Source organism: Hemitrygon akajei, chromosome 4 (assembly GCF_048418815.1).
Source record: "Hemitrygon akajei chromosome 4, sHemAka1.3, whole genome shotgun sequence".
Taxonomy (NCBI): Eukaryota; Metazoa; Chordata; class Chondrichthyes; order Myliobatiformes; family Dasyatidae; genus Hemitrygon; species Hemitrygon akajei.
The window spans coordinates 198,664,455-198,683,733 of NC_133127.1; the positions used below are offsets into that span (position 1 = coordinate 198,664,455).

At 49.7% G+C, this 19,279-nt stretch overlaps 1 protein-coding gene across 2 annotated transcripts in view; it reads left to right on the plus strand.

Moving 5' to 3' along the window:
• Positions 1-2,025: 2,025 nt before the first annotated feature.
• LOC140727120 (uncharacterized) overlaps positions 2,026-19,279 on the plus strand; it is a 33,996-nt gene continuing 16,742 nt past the window's right edge. The window contains exons 1-2 of one of the 2 annotated variants that reach the window (XM_073044408.1): positions 2,026-2,292; positions 10,992-11,550. In XM_073044408.1, the coding sequence (XP_072900509.1) occupies positions 11,150-11,550 (401 nt within the window). In that variant the 5' untranslated portion in view covers positions 2,026-2,292; positions 10,992-11,149. The remainder of the gene's footprint in view (positions 2,293-10,991; positions 11,551-19,279) is intronic. The other variant, XM_073044409.1, reaches the window with a different exon arrangement.

Below are 19,279 nucleotides of genomic sequence, written 5' to 3' on the forward strand. Positions count from 1 at the left end.
ATGTCTGTAAGACAGAGAGAGAGACAGACTGACAGCACCAGCAGCTTGTTCCCGAAAGAGAGAGGACGAGGTACATGATGGACAGCTGGTGTGCAGCTCAATGATATTTCGACGAGCGTGACGGCTTGTTTCACAGGACACAGATGCACAAAGGCTGGTGGATGAAACTGCCACTGAACTTTAAGGGTGGGGCTGAGGTTTGATTTAGAAGGAATCGATCCGCGACTATTAGTGCATGTAAAGGGCGACCCTGTGGAATCTACAGGCCGCAGCCCTGTTTCCTGTGGCTCTCAGGTGACCGGTGTGCCGGGGTTGGTAGGTTATCACTTGAAGACAGTGCTCTTAGGTTGGTCACATTTGGCTGACTTGGAAGATTTGGAGGTCATCGAGGAGGATCGACAACACCTGTCTATTCAGATCACAAGCACTGACTGACTTTGTTAGTCCTGATGAAGGGTCTCGGCCCGAAACGTCAACAGCGCTTCTCCTTATAGATGCTGCCTGGCCTGCTGTGTTCCACCAGGCAAATCAAGAGTTAACAGTGTTATGCATATATAGGTGTAAATAAAGTTCCCAAACTTACTCAAGCTCAGGTGGCAAGAGTTACAGTTTTACGATGGTGTGTAAGAAAGGTTCAGTTCAGATGCACGGGATTGAAGTGAGAGAGAGATACTTGTGATCTAAATAAACAGATCCTCCTCGATGACCTCCAAATCTTCCAAGTCTTCCTGGTTCTTGTTTCGTGAGATCATCGAGGAGTTTATCCACAGGGTTGCCCTTTACATGCACTAATAGTCGCGGATCGATTCCTTCTAAATCAAACCTCAGCCCCACCCTTAAAGTTCAGTGGCAGTTTCATCCACCAGCCTTTGTGCATCTGTGTCCTGTGAAACAAGCCGTCACGCTCGTCGAAATATCATTGAGCTGCACACCAGCTGTCCATCATGTACCTCGTCCTCTCTCTTTCGGGAACAAGCTGCTGGTGCTGTCAGTCTGTCTCTCTCTCTGTCTTACAGACATGTTTCTTAAAGGCACAGTCCGTAACGAATAAAACTTAAGATTCCATCACATAAGTAATATCTACAACTGATGTCATCCCAAAGTCACTACACAATAGCATTAAATAATTAGAGCTACACAGTGATATTTATGTAAATCTCCAGAAAGCCACAATACTAAATATCACTGGAATAGTCCGAAAGTTCCCAGCAATTGACAAATGAGCATACTTGGCTATGCCTGTACCTCAGGTTTTACCAGCCTGAGCTGAGAGAAAAATAAATAGATAGATAGCATTTTGTGTGTGTTGTTTGAATTTCCAGCATCTGCAGATTTCCTCGTGTTAACTCTTGATTTACCTGGTTTAAATTACTATCTGACGTAGTTACTAATAAAACAGTGTTTTGTTAACAGCAAAACCAGACTCCAGGTGTGTTCTATTGCTGCTGATACTTTTACAGGGTTGTGTGTATGTGACATTTACCATGTTTTCTTATTTCCATGGCCTGTCTTTGTTTGCCCATCTTGTGTGTGGTCTTTGAATCTAATGTGTTTCTTCGTATTTACCGTGAATACGCGCAAGGAAATGAAGTTAAGTGTTCTATACAGTGACATATATGTACTTTGATAATAAATCTACTTTGACTTTTGAAGCAGTGTCTGATCACCTGAGATCCCATTCAATGGCTTGGGTGTAGCTCTGTCCTGGGGATGCCGTATTCTGGGCATGAGATACAGGGTTAGGGGCAAATCGCAACTCCGCACTGGGGACGAGGCTCCAAGGAGCAGCTGTATGCTGGGGATGGCATGCTACCGTGAGGCTTCATGCTAGGGATGGTGCTTCATTATGCAGCTCCACCTTGGCGACTGGGCTCCACGGTGCAGCTCCACCTTAGGGACTGGGCTTCATGGTGCGGCTCCACCTTAGGGATGGGGCTCCACGGTGCGGCTCCGCCTTGGGGGATGAGACTCCACGGTGCGGCTCCGCCTTGGGGACGGGACTAAACGGTGCGGATCCGCCTTGGGGACGAGGATCCACGGTGCGGCTCCGCCCTGGGGACTGGGCTCCACGATGCGGCTCCGCCCTGGGGACCGCCTCCTACAGGCCGCAGCCCCGTTTCCTGTGGCTCTCGGGTGACCGGCGGAAAGTGTCCCGGAACCGAGTATCAGGGCCCGGTCTGGGGCCGTCTGTTTCCGCAAGCAGCGGCCAAGCCGGCAGGCCCGAGCCTCGGACTCCCGCACGCCCACAGCCCCGTGGAGGGCTTCCCCGCTGCAGTGGCACCGCTCCTGCAGGTGAGAAGGGAGTGGAGCAAGCCTGAGGGTGGAGTAGGAGAGGGAGAGATTCGTTTTCTTGCCCCTCCGGTATAAGGAGTGATCGTGGGAGGGGGAACTCCGGGGGTAAGGAGGGTTCAGGGGGAAGGAAACTCCGGGGGTAAGAGGGGGCTCAGGAGGGGACACTGGGGGTAAAAAGGGGTCAGGGTGGAGGGGACTCCAGGCGTAAGAGGGGGTTCAGGAGGGGACTCTGGGGGTAAGAGGGGGTCAGGAGGGGTCAGGGTGGAAGGAACTCAGGGGGCAAGGAGGGGTCAGGGTCGAGGGAACCGGGATAAAGAGGGTTCAGGGTGGAGAGAACTCCGTGGATAAGAAGGATTCAGGCTGGAGGGGTCAGGGTGGAGGGGACTCGGGGTAAAAGGAAGGGTTAGGATGGAACTCGGGGTAAGGAGGGTTTGGGGGAACTCTGGGGGTAAGAAGGGGTCAGGAGGGAACGGGTTGAGGGGTCAGGAGGGAACTCTGGGTGTAAGGAGGGTTCAGGGAGAGAGAGTGACTCCGAGGCATAAGGTGGATTTGGGGGGGAGGCGCCGGGATAAGGAGGGTTTAAGGGGGAGAGAGAGTGACTCCGCAGTGTGACAGTTAGTGCAATTGCTTTACAGCGCCCTCGCTCACTGATCAGAGTTCATTTCTCTCTGTGAATGCTTGGGTTTCCTCCGAGTGCTCCAGTTTCCTCCCACTTTCCAAAGTCGTACAGGTTAGGGTTCAGACAGTTGTGGGCATGCTATGTTGGCATGGAAACATGACGACATTTTGTGGGCTGCCCAGCATTCCCCTGGTTGAGTTGATTTGACACAAAGGACATTTCACTGTATGTTTCGATGTACATGTGGCAAATAAAGCTCATCTTTCTTTTCTTCCTCTTGATGGGCGGTTCAGCACGGACATTTTGAATATTGAATGCCCCAGATACATTGGATGTGCAGAGGATGTTTCCCGTAATAGGGGAGTCGAGGACCAAGGGGCACAAGCTCAGGATAGAGCAATATCCATTTAGAACAGAGTTGAGGAGGAGTTTCTTTAGCTAGAGGGTGGTGAATCTGTGGAATTCATTGCTACAGACAGCTTTGGAGACCAAGTCATTGGGTTTATTCAAAGTGGAGGTTGATAGGTTTTTGATTGGTTGGGGTATTAAAGGTTATGGGAAGGAGAATGGTGTTGAGAGGAATAATAAATCAGACATGGTGGAGCAGGCTCGATGGGCTGAATGGCCTAATTGTGCTCCTGTGTCTTATTGTCCGGATGGGCTGAAGTGCAAGTTCCTCTGCTGTAGTTCTCTGTGACTCTGACCCTAACGATCGCAATAGAAATCTCTCTCACTTTGCTTGCCGTTTCTCATCAGCCATCCAGCCCATTCCACCTCACTGAAAGCCTAAAGAAAAGGCAGCCAATACTGTACAACTGACTCTGGATGTGGTGTTAGCAAAGCTCTGCAGAGCTGAAACATATTGGTCTATCATTGCTATGTGTATTGAGAAACAGTGATTTTTTATAAATGACTTGGATAGGGAAGTGGAAGAATGGATTAGTAAATTTGCAGATGACACAAAATTTGGTGGTGCTAGAGGGTTGTCGTAGGGAAATTGACAGGATGCAGACCTGGGCTGAGAAGTGGCAGATGGAGTTCAACCTGGTAAAGTGTGAAGTGATTCACTTTGGGAAGTCAAACTTGAAGACAGAATACAGGATTAATGACAAGATCCTTAGTGGTTTGGAGGGTCAGAGGGATCTTGGGGTCCACATCCCTGGAAGCTGCTGTGCAAGTTGATAGGGGGGTTGTGAAGGCGTACGGTGTGCTGATCTTCGTTAGTTGGGGGATTGAGTTCAAGAGCCATGAGGTAATGTTGCAGATCAATAAAAAGCAAACACGAGGAAATTGTGTCCTGACGAAGGGTCTCGGCCCGAAACGTCAACAGCGCTTCTCCCTATAGATGCTGCCTGGCCTGCTGTGTTCTACCAGCATTTTGTGTGTGTTGTTGTTAGATCAATAAAAACTCTGGTTAGGCCACACATGGAGAACTGTGTTCAATTCTAGTCACCTCATTATAGGAAGGATCTGGAAGCTTTAGAGAGGGTGCCGAGGAGACTTACCAGAACGCTGTCTGGTTAAACAGAACGTCTTATGAGGATGGTTTGAGCGAGCCAGAAGTTTTCTCTCTGGAGGGAATGAGGATGAGAGGTGGCTTGATAGAAGTGTGTAAAATGATAAGAGGCATAGATTGAGTGGACTGTCAGAGACCTTTCCCAGCATGGAAATGGTTAATATGAGTGGACATAATTTTAAGGTGATTGGGGGAAAGTATAGGGGATGTCAGAGGTATTTTTTACACGGAGGGTGGTGGGTGTGTGGAACGTGCTGCCAGGGGTGGTGGTAGAGGAAGATTCAGCCGTACACACATATACTGCCAACAAAACAACATCCCTCCAGACTACAGTACGTACACTTCACACACACAACACAAAGTAACTCAAAGAAATTAACAAATAAAATATATTCCAGAAGATTGACACTTAGCATGAGGTGTTTGTGCAACACAAATCAAAAAGTAAACAGCATAACGCTGCCGGAGTTTCATACGTGATGAGACCTGGGTGGTGGCAGGTAGTTCAGTAGTCATGGCTTGGGGGAAGAAGCTGTTTCCCATCCTAACAGCTCTTGTCCTAATGCTGTGGTACCTCCTGCCTGATTGGTGGGGGTCATAGAGATTGTGGAATGGATGGGAGGGATCATTGACAGTGCTACGCAGCGCTCCTGATAAATATCTCAGATGGGTGTAAGAGGTAACTCTTAGCAGCCCTTGCCTGAATAACAGAGCATGTCTTATGAGGATAGGTTGTGCAGGCTAGGGTTTTTTTCTTCGGAGTGGAGGAGGATGAGAGGTGACTTACTTTTGTAGGGTCTTGCAAATCCCATACCAGACGGTAATGCAGCTGATGAGGGCACTCGATGGTGCTTTTGTAAGAATTGTTTAGAGGGGGGGGAGTGAGGGATGGAGCCTGGCCTATGCAGAGCCTCAATCTCCTCAGGAAGAGGAGACGCTGTTCTGTTTTCTTGACTAAAAAGGTGATGTTGAGGGACTTGGTGAGATTGTCCATCTTGTGCACTCCCAGAAACTTGGTGCTCCTGCCTCTCTCCACAGAGGAGATGTTTCTGTGCAGTGAGGAGGGGCAGTCTGCACCTTCCTTAGCACCATCTAATGGACTCTTAGATAGGCACATGGATGATTGAAAATTGGAATGCTATGTGAGAGGAAGGTTTAAAGCTTGGATGATGTCACGTGCCGAAAGGCTGGTACAGGGCTGGAATATTCTGTATGTACTGGGATACAGTGAAGAGCTTTTGTCTGTAACCATTCAGACAGACAAAAAGTAAAATGTGTTAGTTACAGAGAATCAGAACCCGGTTAAATTCACTGGCATGTGTCATGAAATTCGTTAACTTTGCAGCAACAGTACAATGCAATAAATAATAATAGAGACATAATAAACTGTGTATAACAATAAGTATATTTATTAAACAGTTAAAAATAGTGAAGTAGTGTTCCTGGGTTCAATGTCCATTCTGAAGTCGGATGGCAGAGGGGAAGAAGCTGTTCCTGAATCGCAGAGTGTGTGTCTTCAGGCTCCTGTATCTCCCCCCTAATGGTAGCAATGAGAAGAGGGCATGTCCTGGGCGATGGGGGTCCTTGATGATGGGGGTGGCACCTTTTTGAGGCATCGCTGCTTGAAGATGACCTGGATACTATGTAATGATGAAGCTGACTAATTTTACCACCCCCTGCAGCCTACTTCGACCCTGTGCTACAGCTCCCTACCCCTGCACACCAGACGGTGGCAAAACCTGTCAGAACGCTCACCATGTAGAAATTTGTGACATACCAAATCCACTCAAACTCTTAATGAAACATAGCTGCTGTCTTCTTTACTTTATAGCTGTGTTGATATGTCGTGTCCCAGTCAGGTCCACAGAGATCTTGACACCCAGGAACATGAAATCGCTCACTTTCTCCACTTCTGATCCCTCTATGAGAACTGGTGTGTATTCCCTCGTCTTACCCTGTCTGAAGTCCACCATCAGTTCTTTGGTTCTTTGCAAGGACCACAAGGTAAATTGGGAAATCAGGAATTTACAATTTAGCTTAAGAGAGATCTATTCAAGAGTTTGAGAAGAGCAGGTTCGAAGCTATCCTTGAGCTTGGTGGGACGGGCTTTCAAGCCAATTATTCTCCCTTCTCCCTTTGGGCAAAAGATACAAAAGCTTTCCTAACTGATTCCTGAAAACTCAGCCAGCTCCATCATGGGTACTAGCCTCCCCAGCATCCAGGACATCTTCAAGAAGCGATGCCATTAAGAGGCAGCATCCATCATTAAGGACCCCCATCACCCAGAACATGCCCTGTTCTCAGCGACCTTCGGGGAGGAGGTACTCAACGTATCAGTGACAGCTTCTTCCCCTCTGCCATCAGATTTCTGAATGGACATTGAACCCAAGAACACTACACCACTGCTTTTTTCCCTCTTTCTGCACTACTTATTTAATTTAATGTTTTAATATACATATACTTAGTATAACTTACAGTTTTAATTATGTATTGTAATGTATTGCTGTCACAAAACAAAAATTTCACATTTGCCAGTGATAGTAAGCCTGATTGCGAGTTTGACCTGCTGATTATTTAGTCCCATCACCCCTGTCGGGACAGAAGCCAGCAGCCCGTCAGAGACCTCTGTCCTGGGCCAGTCCTTCACATTGTCTTCAAGTGTAGCCAGCCCCTCTTCTTGATGAATCCTTCCTCTCCCAAGGATGACGGCTTTGGAGCTTCTGTTGGTGTTTCTCTAGCTCTGGGTTTTTACGGGATGGGGTTACTAGCCCCATGCCCAACCCTCCTCCTTTCACAGCTGGACTTGGGATGGTCCTTGGCAGAGTTTAACCGACTCTCTGCTTTCAACCAACCACTGTCATCTGTGCCAACCCATTCCCCTCTACACTAGCTGGCACACTATCAATTCCTTCTGGAAATTTAAGTTCACCTCTATCCACACCACATGTTATTTCTTCAAAGAATTCCAATTAACTGCTTAAACATACTTTCTCCTTGACTTTTTCAATGAGTCCTTGCTATGGTTTCTTAGATAGTAACAGTTATCATTCCCCCCCCCCCCCCCCCAACCCAGTGTTGAACACACTGGCTTCTCTTTCCTGTTTCCCACTGACCAGTGTTAAACTCACTGGCCCCTGCGTTTTCCTGCTTGCTCTGTTCCATTCTGTTGCTGTTGTCCAATTAATGGAACCAGCTTCCAATTTGGGGAATTTTGCACTGAGGGTGGGGACTGGGTGTAGTGTATTTAAGTTTGCTGCTGACATTAAATTGAACATAGAACATTACTGCACAGTACAGGCCCTTTGGCCCATGATATTGGGCAAACCTTTGAACCTGCTCTAAGAACTATCTAACCCTTCCTTCCATTTTCCTATCATCCATATATCTATCTAAGAGTCTCTTAAAAGTCCCTAATGTATCTGCCTCTACCCACCACCCCTGGCCCCACACACCCACCACTCTCTGTGTAAACCCTCTGACACCCCCTATCCTCAGACCTATCTCTAATTACCTTAAACTGTTGCCCTCTAACATTAGCCATTTGTAAAAGCAAATTGCACAGAGGGTGTGCAGAGTCTGCAGAGAGATATAGATAGGTGCAATGAGAGGTCAAGAATCTGGCAGACAGAGTACAAAGTCTTCCTCTTGGAAGGAAAAATAGAAGATCAGTTTATTTGTTAAATGATGAAAGGTTGCAGCATGCTGTTGTGCAGAGGGACTCGGGATTGGTGGTGTGTACAGTCAACATCTGAATCATCTTCACATTCCACTGTATTGAATAAGCTACCGACTCCCATCGCATGTCCCAGATCAGGATCTGTACGGACTAGATACAGAGTAACTCCCTCCCAATCTACAGGATAGACTCTCACAGGGCCGGGTCTGCAGGTACAAAGTAAAGCTCCCTCCCCTCCCTACAGTCACACACTCCCAGGGCAGGGACAGCACAGGGTAGATATGGAGTTAAGCTCCTCGCTTGTTAGGTCACAGAATGTCTAATACATTGCAGTTCAAAATTCAAAGTAAATTTATTATCAGTATATTTATGTCACCATATACAACCCTGAGATTCATTTTCTGTTGTGGGCATTCACAGTAAGTAGAGGAATTACAATAGGATCAATGAAAAACTGCACCCAACAGGACAAACAAACTGTGCAAGTACAAAAGGAAAGAAAAGAAATAATGATAAATAAGCAGTAAATATTGAGAACATGAGACGAGGAGTCGATAGGCTGTGGGAACGTTTCAGTGCTGGCGTGAGTGAGAAGAGGCTGCTTTTCCCTCTGCCTGGCTTGGCTGATTCATGCACTGTGTGCTCACCTCGCCCTGCCCCGTTCTCAGTCAGACCTGTGCTGCTGCACAGACAAGCACAGGCACATGACAGAGATTCAGGCAGCATCTTCTTCCAACTGTTAAAACCTTTACTGGAAATACCAATGTATTCCACGTGATCAAACTCAGAGAATCTCAACTTCCCTTCTGTTGAGTTGGGTCCTTTTGAGTCACAGAGGGCTACAGCACTGAAACAGATCCTTCAGCCCATCTAGTCTGTGCCAAGCCCATTCTGCCTAGCCCCATCATCCTACACCCAGATCACAGACCTCCACACCCCTCCCACCCACATACCCATCCAAATTTCTCTCACTTCCTGAAATCCAACCCACATTTACCACTTACTTATTCCACACTCTCACCACCCTCTGAGTGAAGAAGTTTCCCCTTAAACATTTCACCTTTCACCCTTAATTCATGACCTCTAGTTCTAGTCCCACCCAACCTCAGTGAAAAATGTTTGCTTGCATTTACCCGATCACTTGAATTCTCATTGAAGACCTCTGGCCCAGAGGTGGAAAGGCACAGCTGATCCTCACACAGAATGGCTGGAGGGTGCAGAGTCGTCTGGCAGAGGCTGGAGCAGTTGTTTCTCTCTCCCTGCACAGTCCTTACATGTTTGTTTGTTCTCTCTCTCCCTCTCCCTCCCTCTCTCTCTCCCTCTCCCTCCCTCTCTCTCTCCCTCTCTCCTTCCACTCCCTCGCCGGAATCACCAGACTCAAAAAGAATTACTTTCCCCAAGCAGTCAGGCTAATCAACACCTCCACCCACTAATCCACCACCACTACTTTATCGGTTCCTGTTAGAGTCACCATATGTACAGACACTCCTGTGCCTAGTGTCACTTTATGGATATACTATCAATCCACATTTGTAAGTTATACTATGTTTTTAAATTTATTGCTTTTTTATTATTGTGTTATTGTTTTTTTGGGCTGCATTAGATCTGGAGTAACAATTATTTTGTTCTTCTTTATACTTGTGTACTGGAAATGACATTAAACAATCTCTCTCTCCCCTCCCCCCCTCTCTCTCATTCACTCTCCCCCTCTCATTCTCCCTCTCTCATTCTCTCTCTCTCCCCTTCTCCCTCTCCCCCTCTCCCTCTCATTCTCTGTCTCTCCCCCCTCTCCCTCACCCCCCTCATTCTCTCTCTCCCCCCTTTATTCTCTCTCTCCCCCCTCATTCTCTTATTCTCTCTCTCCCTCTCTCATTCTCCCTCCCTCTCCCTCACCCCCCTCATTCTCTCTCTCCCCCTCTCCCCCCCTTTATTCTCTCTCTCCCCCCTCATTCTCTTATTCTCTCTCTCCCTCTCTCATTCTCTCTCTCTCCCCTTCTCCCTCTCCCCCTCTCCCTCTCATTCTCTCTCTCTCCCCTTCTCCCTCTCCCCTCTCCCTCTCATTCTCTCTCTCCCCCTCTCCCCCCCTTTATTCTCTCTCTCCCCCTCATTCTCTTATTCTCTCTCTCCCTTTCTCATTCTCTCTCTCTCCCCTTCTCCCTCTCCCCTCTCCCCTCTCCCTCTCATTCTCTCTCTCCCCCCTCTCCCTCTCATTCTCTCTCTCTCCCCTTCTCCCTCTCCCCTCTCCCTCTCATTCTCTCTCTCCCCCTCTCCCCCCTTTATTCTCTCTCCCCCCTCATTCTCTTATTCTCTCTCTCCCTCTCTCATTCTCTCTCTCTCCCCTTCTCCCTCTCCCCTCTCCCCTCTCCCTCTCATTCTCTCTCTCCCCCCTCTCCCTCTCCCTCTCTCATTCTCCCTCTCTCATTCTCTCTCTCTCATTCTCTCTCCCTCTCCCTCACCCCCCTCATTCTCTCTCTCCCCCTCTCCCCCCTTTATTCTCTCTCTCCCCCTCCCTCCCCCCTCATTCTCTTATTCTCTCTCTCCCTCTCTCATTCTCTCTCTCTCCCTCTCCCCCTCTCCCTCTCTCATTCTCTCTCTCTCCCCCTCTCCCTCTCCCTCTCTCATTCTCTCTCTCTCCCCTTCTCCCTCTCCCTCTCTCATTCTCTCTCTCCCCCCTCTCCCTCTCTCATTCTCTCTCTCCCCTTCTCCCTCTCCCCTCTCCCTCTCTCATTCTCTCTCTCTCCCCCTCTCCCTCTCTCATTCTCTCTCTCTCCCCTTCTCCCTCTCCCTCTCTCATTCTCTCTCTCTCCCCCCTCTCCCTCTCCCTCTCTCATTCTCTCTCTCTCCCCTTCTCCCTCTCCCCCTCTCCCTCTCTCATTCTCTCTCTCCAGCAGTTCCCAGATGCCGTGAGGCAGAGCCGCAGCTGCTGTGGAGCAGTGCGAGGGTCCAGGATTGGGCTCCACTGGGGGCCCGGCACTGGGTTCCAGCGTGGACCCCGGGGTGCAGCATGCGTGAGGAGCGTCGGTGGGAGTGCGGACGGGACTGAGCGATGACTGAGAGCCCGCTGCGGGGGAAGACGTTCTACTGCCGGGAGTGGGCCCTGCATAAGCTGCAGCACCACCTGGATGCTTGCTCCAGTGGCCAGGGCAGGGGGGTTCTCATTACCGGCGGTCCCGGCAGCGGCAAGACAGCGCTCTGCACCGAGGTGCTGTGGCCGGTGTCTGAGCACGGCCAGCGGTCTGAGCTGTCCACCAGGGTCCTGGCCCACCACTTCTGTCAGGCCCAGGATGTCAGGACCCTGTCGGTCAGCGGCTTCGTGCTGAGCCTGGTGCGACAGATCGAGAGGTGCTCGCTGCTACAGGGCTACCGGGACAGGCTGGAGGACAGCGGCGTGCGGACCGCACTGGAGCCCAGCGAGTGTGAGAGGAATCCCGACGAGACCTTCAAACGGTGAGGCAGGAATAGTTCCCACATCACACTCTCTCTCTTCCTCCCCAGTTCCCACATTCCCCCTCTCCTTTTACAGCCCCATTCTCTCTCTCCCTCCATAGTTCCCAGATCTCCTGCCTCTCTCCCCACCCCCATTCTCTCCTCACCCTCTCTGCCTCTTCCCTCAAACCATCCTGCAAATATGCCCTAAACCTACGTACCCTTTCAAAATTAAAGTCATACTTTACTGCAATCATTGCAGCATTGTCAATCACAGTGAAAATTTTGGGCCGTTCGCTACTGCGTTTGGTTTCATTTGTAATCCATTCCTCTTGCAATTGCATCAGCTCTTCATAAGAAAGCTTATGGGGTGTTAGCTTTCATAAGTCGAGGGATAGAGTTTAAGAGACGCGATGTAATGATGCAGCTGTATAAAACTCTAGTTAGGCCACATTTGGAGTACTGTGTCCAGTTCTGGTCGCCTCACTATAGGGGATGTGGAAACATTGGAAAGGGTACAGAGGAGATTTACCAGGATGCTGCCTGGTTTAGAGAGTATGAATTATGATCAGAGATTAAGGGAGCTAGGGCTTTACTCTTTGGAGAGAAGGAGGATGAGAGGAGACATGATAGAGGTGTACAAGATATTAAGAGGAATAGACAGAGTGGACAGCCAGCGCCTCTTCCCCAGGGGACCACTGCTCAGTACAAGAGGACATGGCTTTAAGGTAAGGGGAGGGAAGTTCAAGGGGGATATTAGAGGGAGGTTTTTCACTCAGAGAGTGGTTCTTGCGTGGAATGCACTGCCTGAGTCAGTGGTGGAGGCAGATACACTAGTGAAATTTAAGAGACTACTAGACAGGTATATGGAGGAATTTAAGGTAGGGGGTTATATGGGAGGCAGGGTTTGAGGGTCGGCACAACATTGTGGGCCGAAGGGCCTGTACTGTTCTATGTTCTATGTTCATCTGTCAGTTCTTGGTTATGGGATGCCAAAACCTCTTCAGCATCATCTTCGTCAACTTCCACAAACCCTTAGCCAAACTCACTATGTCCTTACTTCTTTCACCATGATCGAAACGCTTAATTATGTCCAGTTTTATGCTAAGTGTAACACCCTTATGAGCTCTTTTGGGCTTTTCCGATACCTTAGAACTCACCTTGCTAACGGAAGCACAAAATAAATCGACATAAAGCACAGATGCTCACAGGCACGTGTTTAAGCAATGCCGGCTAGAATGCAGTTCCGGGGGAGGAGCTTGGCTGCTCGGGGTGCGCACAACTTTTTCTGTGCACTGTCTTTTCTCGTAACAGTGAAAACACCTTCTGTTAGTGAAAGCAGGTAAGTAATGTAGGACTTTCATAACGGCGAAGTGTTGTAAAGCGAACGTTCGAAAAACAAGAGCCACCTGTAGATTGTGGGGTCAAGAGCACACCTTATCGTACTAGGAAACCATTCAATAGTCGTAAAACAGCTGGATAGAAGCAGTCCTGAGCCTGATGGGACGTGTTTTCAGGCTTTTGTATCTTCTGCCGGATGGGAGGGGGGAGATGAGAGAATGTCCGGGGTGGGTGGGAGCTTTCATTTTGCCGGCTGCTTTACTGAGGCAGTGAGAAGTGTAGACAGAGTCCAGGGAGGGGAGGCTGGTTTCCGTGATGTACTGAGCTGTGTCCACAACATCCTGCAGTTACTTGTGTTCACGTGCTGATCAGTTGCTCTAGAGTGGGAGAGAGAGAGTGAGTGAGTGAGGGAGTCAGTAAGAGAGAGAGTGAGACAGTGAGGGAGGGAGAGAGATCAGTGCCAAGTCAGACTCTGTGTGTACAGGGTGAGTGAGAGAGGGAGTCAGTAAGAGAGAGAGTGAGACAGTGAGGGAGGGAGAGAGATCAGTGCCAAGTCAGACTCTGTGTGTACAGGGTGAGTGAGAGAGGGAGTCAGTAAGAGAGAGAGTGAGACAGTGAGGGAGGGAGAGAGATCAGTGCCAAGTCAGACTCTGTGTGTACAGGGTGAGTGAGAGAGGGAGTCAGTAAGAGAGAGAGTGAGACAGTGAGGGAGGGAGAGAGATCAGTGCCAAGTCAGACTCTGTGTGTACAGGGTGAGTGAGAGAGGGAGTCAGTAAGAGAGAGAGTGAGACAGTGAGGGAGGGAGAGAGATCAGTGCCAAGTCAGACTCTGTGTGTACAGGGTGCAGTTTCAAAGCTTGCTGATGAGAGAAGCCTGGCAGGAGGAACACGGTGTTGGAATGTGTATGGTCATGCACGTTGGTAAAACGAATGTAGGTGTAAGGAGAAAGTTCAACTGTCAGAAATGCAAAGGGACTTGCGGGTCCTTGTGCAGATTCCCTGAAGGTTAATCTGCAGGTTGAGTCGTGGTGAAGAGGCAAGTGCAATGTTATCATTCATTTAAAGAGCACTAGAATATTAAAGCAAGGATGTAATGCTGATGCACGTGGAGTGTTGTGAACAGATTTGAGCCCTGTATCTAAGTAAAGATCTGCTGTCTTTGGAGGAGGTTCAGTAGAATGAATCCAGGAATGGAAGGGTCAATGTATGAGGAGCATTTGACTTCTCTGAACCTGTACTCACTGGAGTTTAGAATGAGGGGCGATCTCAATGAAACCTATCGAATATGAAAGGCCTTGATAGAGTGGATGTGGAGAGGATGTTTCCTGTCGTGGGGGAGTCTAGGACCAGAGGGTGCAGCCTCAGAATAGAGGGACATATATTTAGAACAGAGATGAGGATCTCTTTAGCCAGAGGGTGGGGATCTGTGGAATTCATTGCTACATATGGCTGTAGAGGCCAAATCATTGGGTATATTTAAATTGGAGTTTGATAGGTTCTTGATTTGTAAGAGTGTCGAAGTTTACAGGAAGAAGGCAGGAGAATGGGGTTGAGAGGGATAATAAATCAGCTGTGATGGAATGGTGGAACAGACTCAATGGGCCAAATGGTCTAATGCTGCTCCTACGTCCTATGACTTTATAAAACTTTGGAAAGGCTGAGGCGAACAAGTGAGGTAAGGCTATGTTGGAATGTGGAAACAAGGCAGTACGTGTGGTGAGTAAGATGTAAAGCAGGGAGTGCTGGTGAGAGAAGGTGCGGAGGGAATATCTGCTGTGGTCCTGGGGAACAGGAGACAGCTGGGGTCTGTAACGTTCCAGAGAACTCTGGTTGAAGTGGTGACTGAGGAAGTAAACTCACTCTCTTTTTGGCATGAACGTTGATTTATCTAACCTCAAGTAATTTCTCCCCTTTCCCCTTCTCTCTTTTCCCATTCCCCCTTCCAGCTCCCCTCCCACCGCTTCTCTTCTCCTCACCTGCCCATCGTTTCCCCCGGTTCCCCTCCACCTTCCCTTTCTCCCATGGGCCACTCTCCTCTCTGATCAATCTGATCCTTTTTATTTTTTATTTGGAGACAAATAAAACAGTGTGGAACAGACCCTTTGGCTCACTGAGCTGCACTACCCAGCAACCCATTTATTTAACCCTGGTCCAGTCACAGGACAATTCACAGTGACCATTTAGCCTACGACTTTGGAGTGTGGGAGGATCCTGGAGTATCGAAGAAAACCCCTGCGGTCATGGGGAGAATGTACAAACTTGCTCGCAGAGGACGCCGGAACTGAACTTCTCCAGCACTTTACCTCTTCCACCTATCCCCTGCCAGCTTACGTCATTCACCCTTCGTACCCACCTACCCCCTCCTGGTCCCACCTATCCCCTGCCAGCTTACGTCATCCATCCTTCCTACCCACCTACCCCCTCCTGGTCCCACCTATCCCCTGCCAGCTTATGTCATCCATCCTTCCTACCCACCTACCCCCTCCTGGTCCCACCTATCCCCTGCCAGCTTACGTCATTCACCCTCCACACCCACCTACCCCCTCCTGGTCCCACCTATCCCCTGCCAGCTTACGTCATTCACCCTCCACACCCACCTACCCCCTCCTGGTCCCATCTATCCCCTGTTAGCTTACTTCATCCAACCTTCGTACCCACCTACCCCCTCCTGGTCCCACCTATCCCCTGCCAGCTTACGTCATCCATCCTTCCTACCCACCTACCCCCTCCTGGTCCCACCTATCCCCTGCCAGCTTACGTCATCCATCCTTCCTACCCACCTACCCCCTCCTGGTCCCACCTATCCCCTGCCAGCTTACATCATTCACCCTCCACACCCACCTACCCCCTCCTGGTCCCACCCATCCCCTGCCAGCTTGTACTTCTCCCTTTCACCACCTTCTTTTTCTGGTTCTTCCACCCTCCCTTCCAGTCCTGATAGAGGGCCATCGCCTAAAATACTGACTGTTTATTCCTCTCCATGGATGCTGCCTGATCTGCTGAGTTCCTCTGGCATTGTGTGTGTGAGTGTGTCTGTGTGAGTGTCTCTTTGTGTGTGTGTGTGTGTGTGTGTCTGTTTGTGTGCATGTGTTTCTGTGTGTGTGAGTGTCTGTGTGCATGTGTGTGTGTGTGTGTGTGTGTGTGTGTGTGTGTGTGTGTGTGTCTGTTTGTGTGCATGTGTTTCTGTGTGTGTGTGTGTCTGTGTGCATGTGTATCTGTGTGTGTGTGTGTGTGTGTGTGTGTCTGTGTGCATGTGTATCTCTGTGTGTGAGTGTATATCTGTGTGTGTGTGTGTGTGTGTGTTTGTGTGCATGTGTGAGTGTGTCTGTGTGAGTGTGTGTCTGTTTGTGTGCATGTGTTTCTGTGTGTGTGAGTGTCTGTGTGCATGTGTGTGTGTGTGTCTGTGTGCATGTGTATCTGTGTGTGTGAGTGTCTGTTTGTGTGTGAGTGTGTGTCTGTTTGTGTGCATGTGTATCTGTGTGTGTGAGTGTGTGTCTGTGTGTGTATCTGTGTGTGTGAGTGTCTGTGTGTGAGTGTGTCTGTTTGTGTGCATGTGTATCTGTGTGTGTGAGTGTGTGTCTGTTTGTGTGAGTGTGTATCTGTGTATGTGTGTGTTTGTGTACATGTGTATCTGTGTGTGTGAGTGTGTGTCTGTTTGTGTGCATGTGTATCTGTGTGTGTGTGTCTGTTTGTGTGCATGTGTATCTGTGTGTGTGTGTCTGTGTGCATGTGTATCTGTGTGTGTGTGTCTGTTTGTGTGCATGTGTATCTGTGTGTGTGTGTGTGTCTGTGTGCATGTGTATATCTGTGTGTGAGTGTGTGTGTATCTGTGTGTGAGTGTGTGTGTATCTGTGTGTGTGAGTGTGTGTCTGCATGAATGCCTCTTTGTGTGTGTGTGTCTGTGTGAATGTGTATCTGTGTGTGTGAGTGTGTGGCTGTGTGCGTGTGTGTGTGTATATCTGTGTGTGAGTGTGTGTGTATCTGTGTGTGTGAGTGTGTGTCTGCATGAATGTCTCTTTGTGTGTGTGTGTGTCTGGAGGTTTCACTATACTCACTATTCACAGTGACAGAGACTGAGTTCGCTGGTGCAGTGGGTCAACATGTGTTCTGCTCAGTGTTAGGCTGTTAGCTGTGACCGAGGTGGCGGGGAGCACGCAGGGGGCGAAGACAAGGAGCGGAAAGGTTCTGGCTGCACCAGGCAGCGTAGCGGCTAACACGAAGCTACGACAGCTCGGGATGTCAGAGTTCAGAGGTCAATTCCAGCAACCTCTGTCGGGAGTTCTCCCTGTGGCCACGTGGGTTTCCTCCGGGTGCTCTGGTGTCCTCCCACAGTCCAAAGATGGACCAGTGGGTAGGTTAATTGTTCATTTGTCTGTGATTAGGTTAGGGTTAAATCGGAGGTTGCCGGTGGTGTGGCTCGTTGGGCCGGAAGGGCCAGTTCCATTCCGTATCTCTAAATAAATAATATTTACACTGTCACCTGCAGTGGGTGTGACCCACCGAGCTGGAATAACCTGTCCACGTGCCCACAGGCTCCTGCATGAGCAGGACACGGTGTGCACACTGCACATGCGTTGGTGTTAAGGTTGTGTCAGTCATTGAACTCTCCCTGTGGCTCAGTGCGAGGGACAGGGTCAACAATTACCCCACCCTCCCCAAGGTCATGTCTGCTCCCACTGCCCCCTTTCTCTCTCGTTCACTGGTTTATCAGATAGACACACCCCATGTGGGGCGACATCCAGGTGGGGGGGGGGGGTGGTACTGTGGGAGCTCTCTCTCCTAAAGTTAGAATTTGCAGTAAAATTTGCAAAGTAACGGTTTTGGAGACCACCAGAGGACTTTGGGAGTGTGAAATATCACCTCGGTATCGACTGAAACAGATTCTTTGCCTGGGAGGATTTGTTTTGGCAAGTTTTTCTCGGCGCTGAGTAGTGAGTGCGGCTGGCAGTTTGCCAAAGTGCGAGTCTGACCTTGCCAGGAGCAGGGACAGATTTATTCATTTTGTAACAGCGGAATACCCCTCCTGTTGGGGGTGCCTAGCCCATGGCGGCTTGGTGAAGAGGACTTTGGACTTTCGAGCGGTGAACAGGCCAGGGAAAAGTTTCATCTCTTCGCGACTGCTACGCAGACAGCACTGAGGTTTCTTCGAACACTGCACGGTCCTCCCTGCCTATCCACTCCTTTCCCCTCGTGTCTCATCCAGTTTCGTCTTGAACCGTATTGTTGACTGCTGGAGATCTGCTGGGTGTAGACTGTGTTTCCCACCACCCCCCTGCGGTACTGTTTGAACTGTGTCATGGCTGGGTGCGGGTGCAAGATGGCGCGGCCTACGTCTTACGTGCAAGCTGCTGGCTCGGGCAGCAGGTGGCAAAGAGGAGCACCCGTTCAAATTCCTGACTTTAAAGAATGCTGCCCAGTGTACTGTGCCTACTTCAGTCCGTAGGAATGCTGCCATAAAGGCCATGGCGGAGTCTTGGAGGCTGTGAGGGCATTGTTGCGGTAGTGGTTTTGAATGGGTAAACTACTTTCTATTTGAAGTCACCGAGGGGTGTGTTTTTGGCCCTAAATCAGGGGTTGAGGGTGGGAAGGGTTTTTATGTAGGTGGAGCCCCATGCAGATGGTAGTACACCCTGACGTCCACCCCCATCTCCCTGACAAGGCCCTATTCCCCTATCTGCGCTCCATCCACGAGGTGTGTACCCCGATACGGTATAGGGCACCTCCGTGGGGTTATGAGCACCGATTCTCATTCCAGCATTGTCTGCTTATGCAGCTGGAGCAGGGTAGGGATGCCCCCTTTTACCTGCCTGTCATGATCAAGGTCCAAGAACTCATGCCAGGCCGTCTGCTTCACCTCGCCGTGCATCAGGATGATGTAGCAATGCACTTTGTCAATGTGTACGCCCCTGAGCTTGGCCTGATGCAGGCGTGTCTGTTCCGAGAGGTGTCTGCGTTGTTGGGGTCCATAGATCAGAGCTAGTGTGTAATCATGGAGCATGATTTTAACTGCACCCTCGTGGAAAGGGATTGTACTGGCCCACAGAGTAGCCGAGCATCGATGAGGTTGCTCTGGGAGCTGGTCGTGTCATTGGACTTGGTCGATGTCTGGCGGAGCCTTCACCCTGACTCGTGTGCTTTCTTAAGGAGGCTCGCGGATCGATAACTCTATATCTCTAGGGCGCACATCTCCTGGGTGTTGGCCATCTTCAGGTGTCCAGTTGTGGGCTTGGACCACCACCTGGTGTGGATGAAGCTGAATGTGCTGCCTGTATGGGTGGGGTCGTGTACTGGCATTTCAACAACCAGCTGCTGGAGGACGGCCGGTTCCAGGATTCCGGCTGTTCTGGGAGTCCTGGCAGGAGGAGTGGGGAGTTTCCCCTCCCTGAGGGTCTAGTGGGATGTGGGCGAGG